Here is a 13,301-nt window from a genome sequence, read left to right as displayed (position 1 = left end):
TTGGAACTGGTAGTCAGACATTGGGCTGCCCAGAGAGCTGGTGGGGTCACCCATCCCTGGAGGCGCTCGTGGATGCGGCGCTGGGTGACGTGGTTTAGTGTTTTAGGGGTTCCAGCGGCGGTGCGGGGCGGCCGGTGGGGCTGGATGCTCTCAAACCGCGACTCCGCCGCCCCGATCCCCCCTCGCTCCCTCATGGCCGCGGCCCTTCCCCTCCCTCCCGCGCGCCGCTCACCACGTGACGCGCGGCCCCGCCCCCGCCCGCGGCCGCGCGGCGTCGCCGTCCGGGTATTTGAACGGCGCTTCCGCCATTTTCCCTGTGCCGGGCACGGAGCGACGGACGGGGGGAGACGCCTCGGGAGAGGTACCGGCCCCGGGACCGCCGGGCCCCGCTCCCGCGGGCACAGGGGCGAGCGCGGCCGCTCCCAAAAGCGCCGCCGCCGGGGTGGGAGGTGGGGGGGTGGCCGCCGTTAGCCCGCGGCGGGGATGGGCCGGGCGGCGGGGAGGCTGCACCTGAGGGAGCGTTGCGGCGCTCGCGGCGTGCGGCGGCTTTTTCGCCCCCTCGGTGGAAGGGCCGCGGCTCCGTCCGGGAGAAAAGGGCGGGCGGGGTGCGAGGGGAGGCGAGCGGGGCTCCCGCGGGCCCGAGCGGGAGTGGGGGGGAGGCGGCGCTGCTCAGTCATGGTGGCTCATGGCGGGGAGCGCGCCCGGTGCGGGCGGGAGGGAGGGAGGCCCGGCCGGGGCGGACCCCGCAGGACTCGCCGCGATCGGGCGGCAGATCCCGCTGAGGGGCGGGATGCCGGTGCTGGGAGGACTGGCCGCGCGAAGCGGGGCCGGGGCCGGCCGTGGCCCAGCCGCCCGTTCGGAGGCCGCGGTTCGGCCTCACCCTCGCCTCGCTGGGGCCCGAGAGCCGCGGGGCGCCGGGGGCGGGCGGGAGGCGCCGCCGCCATTGCCGCGCGCGGTCCCGCCGCACGCGGGCGGGAGGCGCTTCCCGCCCGGGGCCGGGCCGGGAGCACGCGGAGCGCGCGGCTGCGGGGGGCGGTTTGGGAGCTGGAAACGGCCCCTTCCGGCCGGGCCCGAGCTGGGAGCTCACCCGCTGCCATTTCCCCTGCAGACCCAGCATGGCCGCCCAAGGAGAGCCCCAAGTGCAGTTTAAGGTAAGGGGGTGGTTCGCGGGTTGGGTTCTTTCTTTCTCCTTCGCGGGCGGAGTGGAACGAGCGACTCTCCAGTGCCGACGTGGACGGTAGGTTTGGTTTTGAAGGGCTGGTCTTCCCTTAGTGGTGCGTTGTGGCATTGTAGTACTGCATTCAACTTGTACGAGAAGAGTCTGTTGTGCTGTGTCAGTCTGATGGCGTTTGTAGTTTAGTATAATAAATGTTAATGAATCTTTGCCCGTACAATGATTTTTAAATTTCAGAAGCAGGGTTCACTACAAAAAGCGCTTGAGGTGAATGAGAATAGTCTGCTTTCTATTCTGTACTAATTGTTCAGGGAAGAAAACTTAAAATGTTCCAGAAGAGAATCTTCTGATGTTTTTTGTGGCTGGTGGGTTGGGGTTTTTTGGTTATCTTAACAGCCAGAAGTTCTGAACACAGCTTCATGAAGGTTGTTACTTGTATTTCCTACAATGCTTGGCTGGAGTATTCCAGTTGTTAATAGTGCAGATGTTGGTGGGTTGTTGTGTTTTTTCATTATTTTTCTTTTTTTTTTTTTTTAATTATAAGGTAACAATGGGTTTTTCCAGTAGGTGTTTAAATTGTTTCCTCTCTAAATCTGGTCACACTCAAGTCGAAAGTCCCAAATATCATTCAGTCACTTTTAGTAGTTTAGTGGAACCATATTCAAAGTGCATTGTAGTTTTCACCTACAGGGACTAAGTAAGACTGACTAGAGTTGCAGCATGATGGGCTTAACAAATTGGTTCCCACTTCATGGATTTACTTCATGGGAAATTCAGCCTTTTGTTTTTATGATCATGTAGTACTGAGGTCCTTCTAGTAATAATCAATATTTGTGCTAAAATGACTGATAAATGTCTCAAAGTGTATTGCTCTGACTTATTTCCTTTATCTACCAACAGCTTGTCCTGGTTGGTGATGGTGGCACTGGTAAAACAACGTTTGTAAAACGTCATTTGACTGGTGAATTTGAAAAGAAGTATGTAGGTATGTCTGAGGAAACGTTTGAGATCTGCTGTGTCACAAATGGAAGTGCAGTCCCTGACTTGCTAAGTGTCCTGCTTTTTTGTTATTTCTGTAGCAACGCTGGGTGTTGAAGTTCATCCCCTGGTGTTCCATACTAACAGAGGCCCTATTAAATTTAATGTATGGGACACAGCTGGGCAGGAGAAGTTTGGTGGCCTGCGTGATGGCTATTACATTCAAGGTAAGATGTGTGTTTGTGGGGGAATGTTCTCTCCCTCTTACATTTCACTCCTTCATTCTGTTCATGTGGGCCACTCTGGAAGCTGTCAGTGTGGCTTGCAGTGAGGGGCTGGATTAGCAGTCTTCACACTCTTGATGTAACTAGGATAAATTTTTTGAAAGGCAACTTGAGTGAATGTGGGAACATGCCAAGATTGTGTTTCAGTGTGCTGTTGTGGGCTTTGGTGTTAGTGGAAGTGCACCTTTAATGACTAGATACTGCTGGTGAAATGTGGTGGTTAAGAGGTGAAAGTGTTGAAGTTGAAACTTCATTTAGTACAGATTTATATGTGTACTGCTGTACTGTGCTAAGGAAAAGACTTGGAACACAGAAACTCTTAAGATTTTAGATACAGTGAGGAAGCTGAACATCTTCATGCCAGAATTTACTTGCTTTTCTGAACAAGTATGATAGCATTCCTTACTTCTGCTTGGCAAAGATTTGTTCTATGTGTACTTCACCTACATATCTTTAAAATTTTATAAGGTATTATTCGAGTTTGACATTACTTTTCCTTTTGAAGTATCAAGATGAAGTCAAGCCCCCATGTTCTTTGAGGAACTGCTCTGGGCAAGGGCATCCTGAGATGTGGACCACAAGCTCTCAAACTACCTCAAAGCTTCATTAGGTTGTCTGAGATTAGTGAAATAGGTGTTGACTAATTTCTGCCAAATACTTGTGTAAATCCAAGTTCTGTCATCTTATGTATTCTCCTGTGATGCAACACCACGTACCTTAGAAGTGGGGCTGAGTTGGTGACACCAGCTGGGGTGGGAGGTGACATGGTCATGGCCCAAGTTCTGTGGAGCTGTGCATTGAACTCGTTCACAGGACAGGGGCTGTCAGAACTGTGACACCGAGAGGGAAAAGATAATGCAGCTGCTTAACCCTAGTGTGGGATCTCTTCTCTGTCCCATCCCCATGTAACTGGACTGGTGTTCTCTTGCAGCTCAGTGTGCCATCATAATGTTTGATGTAACATCAAGAGTTACTTACAAGAATGTACCTAATTGGCACAGAGATCTGGTACGAGTATGTGAAAATATCCCTATAGTGTTGTGTGGCAACAAAGTGGATATTAAGGACAGAAAAGTCAAGGCAAAATCCATTGTCTTCCATAGGAAGAAGAATCTCCAGGTAAGTTGGTTATGAGTTTGTAGGAACCAGATTGGTTGGGTCTGTTGAGTGCAGTTGGGTTCTAGAGAGTAATCCAGTGCTCTGCCTTTGTCACTACAGGCAGCTTCACATCTGTTGGCTGTTTGAACCAAACCTCAGGAAAAGGGGAAATGATGGTGTTAAAGATGATCATCACTGGCCTTGAGCAGGAGCTGTGATGTTCTTAAAGAGCTTGTGTGCAATTGGCTTTCACTGCTCAGAATCTCATCTGATGACAGAAGGGAGACTGAAGTAGATCAAGTCACAGGAAAAAGATAGAGGCACTATTGCCTCCTGAAGGTTCCATCTTTTAAAAGATGCAATGCCTTTTAGTTACCAGTTTCTGCCTGAAACTGTTTCTAGACACTTAGATCATACTGTTTATGGAAGTGCAAACAGAAGTCATGCAGTCAAAAAAGTAAGGTAAAAGTAGAGTTGACTATGTGTGTGTTAATCTTAGTATGCCCTAAATATTAGTCAGAGGGGTTTCTTAATAATGTATAATATGTCCTTTTTTTCAGTATTATGACATTTCAGCTAAGAGTAACTACAACTTTGAGAAGCCTTTCCTGTGGCTTGCTAGAAAGCTAATTGGAGATCCTAACTTGGAGTTTGTGGCCATGCCTGCGCTTGCACCACCTGAAGTTGTCATGGACCCAGCACTGGCAGCACAGTATGAGCAAGACTTACAGGTCAGTGAGAAAGGGCACAGAGGTAGAACTGTTGCCTGATAACTGGTGTTCAGACTCCTGGGGCAAAGAACTGAAGAACAATTGTTAAATGTAACTTCTCTTTGTTCCAGATTGCTCAGACCACTGCACTGCCAGATGAAGATGATGACCTGTGAGGGATGAAGCTGGAGCCCAGCGTCAGAAGTCTAGTTTTATAGGCAACTGTCCTGTGATGTCAGTGGTGCAGCGTGTTTGCCACTTTATTATCTAGCTGAGCAGAACATGTGCTTAATCTTTGGGATGCTGAAAGAGATGAATGGGCTTCGGAGTGAATGTGGCAGTTTAAAAAAAAAAAAAAACAGAAACAAAAACAAAAAAACAAAAATGAAAAAAAAAAAGAAAAACAAACTTCATATTTTGGACCTGCATATTTAGCTGTTTTATGGACTGCAATTACTTCCCCTTTTGAGTTTCAAATATAAGACTGCTGCAGTCACATCAGAGTGTTAAGTGGAAAATCCTGTTTCTGTCATTCCCATTCTTTTTTGTTTAGATAATAAAGTTGTATTTCAAGTATCTCTAAGCAAGTGAACTTTCATGCATTGTTAGGAAAACTCTTTCAAAGTGTCTTCTGTTCTTCAGTTGAGGCTAATACTTGGTTGTCTACTGCATTTCTCAGTCTCTGTTTTCCTTCCTGCTTCTCGTATTATGCTCCTCTTGCTAAATCAGGGCTAACAGTTAACCTTTCCTTTATTTCTTGATGCATATAACTAAAGCATCTGAGGAAAGCTGAACTAACTGCCAGGCAAAACTAAAGCAGTGAGCACTTGTCTGGTGTGACTGGATCAGCGTTCCCAGCAAATGGGAATGTTCATGGTCTGCAGGGTGTCTGGAGAGCAAAGTGTGTGGTTCAGCTTGAATGTGCTACAATTAGATACAGTCTCAACTCTCACTGTTACTATGTTCTACAAGCTACCTTCAGAGCTCTGTATTTTTGGCAGCCAGAAGCAAATGGCATCCGGGTCTCTTAGGTGACTTAAGCTGTGTTTTTGCATGGAACATCATTCAGTAGAGCTATAGCTGGCTAAACAAACTCTATAAGCATCTTAAATTTCACTGACTAGAAAACAACCATGGTTTGAGCTAAAAAGCTCTTGCCTACAAAAATGTATTAACTAAAGCCATGTTGATTTAAATATCTAGACTTTACTGTAACTGCACCAAGTTCTTAATTTGAAACTGGCTTATTACAGCACAAATGGTGGAAAATGTCAACTTTTAACACTACCTTGTAGACATGAATCTTGGTCAATATTAGTACTGCTAGTAAACAAAACTAAGTTACCATTTTTTCAGTAGTGTTTGAGTACATGAAGCCTTGAAATCTTCAGTTTTGTATTTTTGGTTTCTTAATAAAGTGGAGCATTTCATTTATTCCTTTGAACTTGCATGTTTGTGTACATAACTCTTACTTGAATATTTGACTTTTGCAACCTGGTAGCAAAAAGTGTGGACTGCAGTTATTACTTGTGCAACACTGCTGGAAAGGAATCTTTTTAAGTTAGTTCAAGGTGGAGTTCTGTGGGTTTGGACTTGTTCTTTGTTCTTTGTTTTTTGTTGTTTTTGTTTTTTGTTGTTTTTTTTTTTTAGCTAGTCAGTCAGAAGTTGTATGTGTTTAGGACCTGAACCTCATTGTTGATGAAAATGAGGAATGTTGTACACGTGGTGTTTGTAAAGGGACAAAGATTCAATGTTTTGCTGAATTGCTGCATCATCTTGCTTTAACTTCATGTTGTAGGTTCTTGCCTGTAGTGTTACTAATTACCTGTGCATATCTTGGTTAATCCTGCTGGCTTGGCTGCTGCTGCTTTACTAGGTGTGGTACTTTTTTTGTCTTCAAGCTGTCTCACTTCTGGAAATGTACTGCTTAAAAACACAAAATAGAAAACTTCAGTAGTGCCTCAGCATTGATATGTTTTAAGAAGAAAAACCAGCAGCACTGAGGTTACATTTTTATTGTTTCATAGTGTGTGTGTGGTGTTATCTTTACAACTCACCTGCTTAACACAGGGACTGCCCTTAGCACGAAATCCTACAGAACATCTGGAAAGGTGAAATAGCTGTTTAAAGTCTGGTACAACTGCTGGGAGCTTTAATCTTAAGGGCTATTCCCAAGTCCAGAAAAATTCAGCTCTGACAGAGGCAGGAATACTCATCCTGCTGTAAAGGAAGCCTTAAATGCACGTGCAGATTCCTCAGCTGAAGTTCCTTAACTCTCACCCTCCTAAGGAGGTTTTCACTTGTTGAGTTTAGGCAATTCAAAATTTTACCTGTTTAGTCAAGTAATGAGGAAAATACAACTTGTGTTCTGAGAACCTCTACTACACAGTCACATGAGCCTGTTGGAGCTCTACCAGTGGCAGCACTGAGTGATGAGTGGAAATCCTTGGGATACCTGCTGTGTTGCACTTGATTGCCTGACTGTTGAATCAGTTAATTGTAGGAGTTCTTGTATTCCTGCGCCGGGTGAGTTTTTTCACAATAAAATCTCTGCTTTCAGATTGGTTTTAGGGAACTTGTCAGTACAGACTCTGCTCAGCTGGAACTCAGAAGCTGGAAGTGGTGCTGGGCCGTTCACTGTGCCTGGTTCTGTGATCCTCTCAGGCCCGTGGTGTGACTGTTGGGGATGGTCCTGTGCAGGGCTAAGGGTTGGACTCGATGATCCTTGGGGGTCTTTTCCAACTCAGCATATTCCATGTGATATAAAGCTGGCAGTTCTCAAGCCCAGGGGGTTGTGTCAGAAGAGTAGTCAGAGAACTAGAGAACGTGCAAAACTGTTAAGGCAAAGGCATCAATTCAGGAAACTGGCAGAGGAAATGTGCTGGTTACTGAACCTTGAAATGAAGGAGAGTTAAAGTCCTCCTTAGGAACACCAGGGGTGCCCTTGGATCTCAGGATTCCAGCACAGAATCTTTTTTTTTTTTTTTTTTTTTTTTTTTTAAGAGATGCTGGGGGACACTTCTCGCAGCACTGAAAATCAGTGTGCCAGGAAGGCTGGAGTCGAGTTACAAGGCAGCAAACTTTGTCTTTTCCTTGTAGAAACTGGTTTGTTGTGTTGCTCATACAGTCTGAGTCTAAACCAGTGGAGAGACCTGTGCTGAGATAAACTTCTGCCCTCACCTTCCTGAAACAGTTTGCACAGTTTGAAGCCGGTTCTGGACTGGAGGTACTGGTCACTTCCTCACCTGAGTTTTGGCAAGCTGGTTGGCCCTTTTAGCCAGGAGTGATGGCAATGTCCTACATGTAGCTGAGACACTAAACCTGCACCTTTTGATCAGTGTTTTCACCAGGCTGTGTTAATTTACAGCCTGGCTTTGTGTGTATGTGTTGACTTTTGGGCTGAGCTGAAAAGTTTGCCTTTTAAGGATCTATTTTTGAGTACAAGCTGCTGTATGAGCATCCTGTGAAGGAGTTCTTGGTCATCTCTGCCAGTGGCCAAGGTTGGAGACACTTTGAGCTGAGAACTTGTGCTGGGAGAACATGAATGACTGTGCTTGTCCCAGCCAGGAGCTTTTTTGGATAACAGACTTGGTGGGACTTACTGATGAGCCCAAACCACAGTGTCCTTATTTATCTAGTTATTCAATAGTCAGAGGAATGTTGACACATAAAACATATTATTTATGCTCTAGCACAGCCTAAACCTGAGGTTGCAGATTTGAGTGTACAAGGCAAATACTTTTAATTGGGTTGTGTGGGTAATTATCTTCTAGTTCACAGAGTGAACAGAATGTTCAGTGAGTAAATGACACTTCTCCCAAATTCCAGTGTTCCACAAGCTGCACCACTGAAACAGGCCATTGTTCATATTAGGGCACTAGTTCAGTATAGGAATAGGCTGCTTGATTTTTATTTTTATTTTGAATGGTAAAGTGTTTCTCTATTTTGCTGTGATCCTGGAATTCTGTGATTGAAAGAATCAGGTTCCCATATTTCTACTTCCTTGAAGCAAAAAAAATTGAGACAAGGATAAGTTTCCTCAATAATATTATAAACAAAATTTCATATTTTTGTAGTAACATTAACAGAAATTTTAATGTTTGATCCACTGTCTCTGAAATCATGGTTTTAATATCTTTAGCACAAGCATTCAAAATCGAATGTTACCAATATAGTTCCAGGTTACTAGGAGGTAGTGGCAGGTTACTTGCAGTTGCCTATTTCCATGTAGAGATTTTATGAACAAAGACTGAAAAGGGCAACTAAACCAAAAACTAACTGCAAAGTAAGTGGTCATAAACAAGGAGCTCCTAAAGTTGTGGTGATCAATAACATCTAACAGTGTCCTTCCTCCTATGATTGTTGGAGACAAAGCCACTGATGATACTCTGGAAGCACCAGGATCTTTCATGATGCAGCTATTTAAGTCTTCTGTACGAAGTGTTAAGCCAAAGACAGCAAATCAAGTGCTTAATAAATGGTCCTTGTTTGTGCTGAACTTCTTTTTCAGGTAAGAGTTTGCAGGTAAGAGTGCTGCAGTCTGATTTCCCAGTAGTAGATTATTACAATTATTAGATTATTACAATTCCCATTGCTCCTGCTGTATAAGCTTTTCACTGCACAAAACCAGTGATGACCTTTTCCCAACTTGGTGGCTTTCAAAAATAGTACTGGAGGGGAGCAGTGTGTCAGACTTTTTCAATTGATTACATCATTTAAAAAAAAAAACAAAAAAACAAAGTTGTGAAAAATTCTGAGTCTTGTGGTGGGTTTGCAGGGCAAGTATTTAGGGAAAGGGGTCAAGCCAAAGAAGTTTGTTGCATTTGGAAATTAAGAGGTGGGTTGTAACTAACACGAAATCTGCAATTTTTGGTGTTACTCATTGTCTTTTGATTTTGGATATAGGATTTTTGCTTCTTACTTGTACCTGCATGCTTTGTTTTGATTAAATACCTAAACTGAGGTCTAGTTATAAAACTTCCTTCAAACTGTAGCAGATGAGCTCAGTAATTCTGCAAAGTTTACGTGTAAGAGAACTGTTTGAGTCACACCACCTGCCAGTCAGAAGTGCAGTTTCTCCCAGCTGATGTGAGGCTTAAACCGAGTGAGAGCCGTTCTTAGCTCACCAGCTGAACAGTTCTGATATTGCTTTACAATGTCTTTATCGTGGAGATCGAGTGGTTACCGTATAATTATTTTTTTCTCCTGCTGGCAAGTGGACTGTATCACCTGAGAACGCGGGGTGATTCCCCGCTGGAATGGGATTCCCAGGGGAGCCGAGCCGGAGATGGATTTTGCAGTACCAGGTTGGGCCACGCGGTGGCACAAACCGCCCGCCCAGCGGCTTTTTGTCCGATTTAATAAATAGACTTTTTTTTTTTAAGTTATCTCACACTCTCGGTGGATTTACACTTGCAAGAGGATTTTTTTCCATCCTAATGCTGTTAGCGTTGCAAAGCACAGGCACTACCATCGTGTTCTTTCTTATTTTTTCCCAATCATCAAATTTAAGCTTGAAAAAATGTTATGATCAGAGCTTACTATATAAAGCCTTGATAATTGTCACTGAATGAAAGAATCACTTCACCTGAAAAAAATAATTCATGCATTATGTGCTGATCACCTAATGTTATAAAACAAAAATGTGAGGAACATGCAATAGTCAGATCTAGCACAGTCCTGTCATGTCACTTATGGTTTGATTTTGTAGTAAAGTTATCCTATGAATAGCAAAATGAACAGAAGGCTTGAAAGATCTGTATCCTGAGTATTACAGTTCGTGTTTTGCTGTGAAGAGAATGCAAATAAGGGAGAAAGATGCTCCTCCTCTTAGACTTTCAGATTTGGGGTTGGTGTGACTGGAAGAGCGGCTCTGGGATGGTTTTCTCTGGTTATGCTGGAGAAGGCTGTGTTTAAAAAGTTCCTCAGGTGCACTTGGCATATTTGGGAGGTGCTAAACCCCCCGTGGTGTCCAACTGAGGCCCCTGGTTCAGTGTGGAATAAGCAATTGGCTGACTCGTGCACACAGGCACATTCCCAGCTGATGGAACTCATGGAATCTCCTGTGTGGATGTTGCACGGGAGCCTGGGCAGTGTGGCATGGAGCCCAAGGGGCATTTTGGGAAACATAGCCTAGGCAATGTTAGTAAGGAAAAGCACAAGGGGAATGTGGCACTAGGAGAGGACCCTGCTGTCCTAAAGGGCTGGATCAGTACAAGGGAACTCAAAAGGAGGAGGAGGAAAGCACGGACACGGCGTAAATTAAGACTAGAGAACAAAATGCTCATATGCTGATGTGATAATGATTAATGCAACGTTCCAAAGCATCACTAACTAGTAACAATTATGGTCAGTGGAAGCCTGCTGTTAGATACCAATCCAAATAGAAGAAAGTGGGGGGAAAGAAAGATGCAGATTGGAGAGGGAGGGGAAATAACAAAACTCTCCTGATGATTGAGAGCTTCACTAGATGGTTCTCCAGCACAGGGAATTTAAAGTAAGAACAGCTTTGTATCGAACAAATTGTAAGAACTCCCCGTGCCCAGACGTGACAGGGGCTGATCCTGCAGCCCTGCTTTGCTGGGAAGCACTCTGGGCAGGGCTAACAGGATGCCATGGCAAAAACCTTGAGTGAGAAGAAATGGATCTAACAGGAAAGAAATTAGTTTCTTCCACCACTAATCTTCGCTGTGCACAGGTCAGTTGGCTTTGCTAGAACTTCTGTGATTTAAGTGGGAGCTGCCTGAGAAAATCTCCCTTAACACCCAGCAACTTGGAGATTACTTGTCAGGTGGAGTGCTTGGCCACTTCCTTGCAGGTGAATAACTTGGATGTTTTCAGATCAGATGAACAGCAGGGACCTTGAGTAACACGTGAAAGAGAAATACGATTTAGGCACGTAGCATATTCTGTGCTGCAGTTTGAAAGACTCACACCCTGGGGCAAGCATTTTTCTGTTCCCAGTTTTATTACTCCTTTTAGTTGCCTACTTTTGCTGGTGCTCTTCAAGTGCTGTGGTTATAGACTCGTAAGTGGGCAGGCACTGCCTCTTTGGTACATGTGCACGCAGTGCCTTGTACAGCTAATGCCATGTTCTGACCTGGAAACTTCAGTAAAACACATGTGAAACAAGAGTTTTTATTTCTCATATCATATATCAACCTTGCAGAATAAAGGCACAGGAAAATGTGGGCATAAAACCTTTTTTTTTTTTTCTGCTTTTCTTAAACTTATAGAGAGAACAATTCTATCTGCTTGGGTTAATCATGCCTTTGAAAATTGTGTTTCTGTTGCCATTGCCCTCTACTGAGTGGGTACTGGTTACCAGTGGTTTGCCACTAGCAGAGGAGTGATGGTTTTATTCCCTCTGAGCAATGGATAAATCTTGCTTCTAAATGCATGTCATACATCCCTGGCTGTTTAAAATCTGACATGTTAAGTTTTGTAATGCCATTTTCACAGGTACTGGCCTGACTACAGAACACTTTCTTCCATATTTAATTCTGCAGACATGAATGCTGATGTGGTGGGTATTCCTTGATGATTCTATTTCCAGCTCTTCATCCCAGCTGACTTTGCACGTGCTAAAAAAAGGTTTAGAGCCCAAGAGGGAGTAGGCAAACTCATAATCTCTTGAAAAATCTGTATTTCTAACTAATTAAAAAGGATCTGAAGAAGGTCGCATCCAGTGACGTCTGGAAATTACATTTCTGTAGGGAGCCCATGAAAACCACTGACACATTGTCAAATCCTTTAGAAAAAGAAAAGGGGGGATTTCTTTGATCTCCATATCATATCCATTTTCATAGTCAGAATCCCATTTTGAATGGCTGATTTTATTCCAGTTTGCTTTCCTGCAGTGTGCATTAAGAACAGTGGCAGATACAAACGGGATTTGTTTTTTTTTCCTTTTGTTTATTGTATTGCAAATATGTTTTTAGCCAGTTCCGTGATTCCAGGGTGTGTCTTGTGATTTTAGGATCTTTGGGATGACTGTTACAACCGACAGATGTAAGTGATTATTTGGATTATTGAGCATTACAGAGGAGTGAGGAGCAAACCAATTGGAGTCACAGTGGTTGAGAGGTCATGGAAGAGAATTTATGCTGGGTTTGGTTTGTGTTGGCCCGAGAGATAAGATCAGTACCTGAAATTGTGTAGCTCAGTCTGGATCTTAATTCTGGAATTCAGTTTTCTTGCTTTTAAATTAATCAATGAGTTGCATTTCAGGTTTGATGACTCCTCAGGTTTTAATAAGAGTGTAGATTTGGAAGCCACAGCCAATGCTTCAGCCAGCTCTCTCTTCTGTCCCCACCCTCTTGTTGCTTTTGCCACTTAGATCCAAAGGAAGAAACTACAAAAGACAGGAACTGTGTCATTCCTATAGATTGAAAAGCCTTAAATATATATATCTATAGCACCCCCAGATGTCCTTGCTGAGAAGGAATTTCCATTGTCTTCTGGGTCCATTCTCCCTTTGGGCTGGTGAACTTGTTTCACAGAGCAGTTGAATGAAACTTTTCGTGGAGTTGCTTTTACCCAGAAGAGCAGGAGAGAAATAAGTAAGGCTGTGAGAGAAAAACTGGCACAAATCCTAAAGGCAACAGTTTATCATGGTGAAATATTTGTGTAATTAAGAAAATCTGACTTACCTAAACGATCCCAAAACATACACGGTTACAGGCAGTGGCTTTTGGCAAAAAGGATTTGGCTTAGTCACGTAAAAAAGAATTTGTATAATGTTTTATTTATACAATTATCCAATTTTATGTAAGCTTGACATTAAGGCTCAGATAATCAAAAATTTGATTAAATTAAATCTTTGGGATTTGCACAAAAGCCTAAAGTACTTTTGCAGAAATCAAATGTTTTCTTCAGTGTATGGAGTAAGATGATCAAGGCACTACCAGGGTACAAAAAAAGACAATAAAAGGTGTAATCCAATCAGCAAGTGGGACCTCATCCAAAGAAACTTTAAATGTATAATTTATTTTTATCTACCTGCTTAATTGGTCTTTGAACCATCAGTGTCTTCATAAAGAATATATCTATTAAATC

At 43.8% G+C, this 13,301-nt stretch overlaps 1 protein-coding gene across 1 annotated transcript; it reads left to right on the top strand.

The window, feature by feature from the left end:
* The first annotated feature begins 247 nt into the window (after positions 1-247).
* On the top strand, positions 248-5,678 carry RAN (RAN, member RAS oncogene family). The gene is made up of 7 exons (XM_027652150.1): positions 248-361; positions 1,109-1,151; positions 2,075-2,159; positions 2,254-2,379; positions 3,368-3,555; positions 4,095-4,265; positions 4,376-5,678. The coding sequence occupies exons 2-7, from the start codon at positions 1,116-1,118 to the stop codon at positions 4,418-4,420; spliced, it is 651 nt and encodes a 216-aa protein (XP_027507951.1). The 5' UTR covers positions 248-361; positions 1,109-1,115; the 3' UTR covers positions 4,421-5,678.
* Positions 5,679-13,301: the final 7,623 nt, after the last annotated feature.

Source organism: Corapipo altera, unplaced genomic scaffold (genome assembly GCF_003945725.1).
Source record: "Corapipo altera isolate COAL_440 unplaced genomic scaffold, ASM394572v1 67, whole genome shotgun sequence".
Taxonomy (NCBI): domain Eukaryota; kingdom Metazoa; phylum Chordata; class Aves; order Passeriformes; family Pipridae; genus Corapipo; species Corapipo altera.
Note: the sequence above shows the minus strand (reverse complement) of the source record. Positions and strands in the feature narration are given on the sequence as shown.

Excerpts from the sequence above, each read along its gene's own strand:
- RAN (XM_027652150.1), top strand. The coding sequence starts at position 1,116 with ATGGCCGCCCAAGGAGAGCCCCAAGTGCAGTTTAAG. Across the intron at positions 1,152-2,074 it reads AGCCCCAAGTGCAGTTTAAG|CTTGTCCTGGTTGGTGATGG; the intron begins GTAAGGGGGTGG and ends ATCTACCAACAG. Across the intron at positions 3,556-4,094 it reads ATAGGAAGAAGAATCTCCAG|TATTATGACATTTCAGCTAA; the intron begins GTAAGTTGGTTA and ends CCTTTTTTTCAG.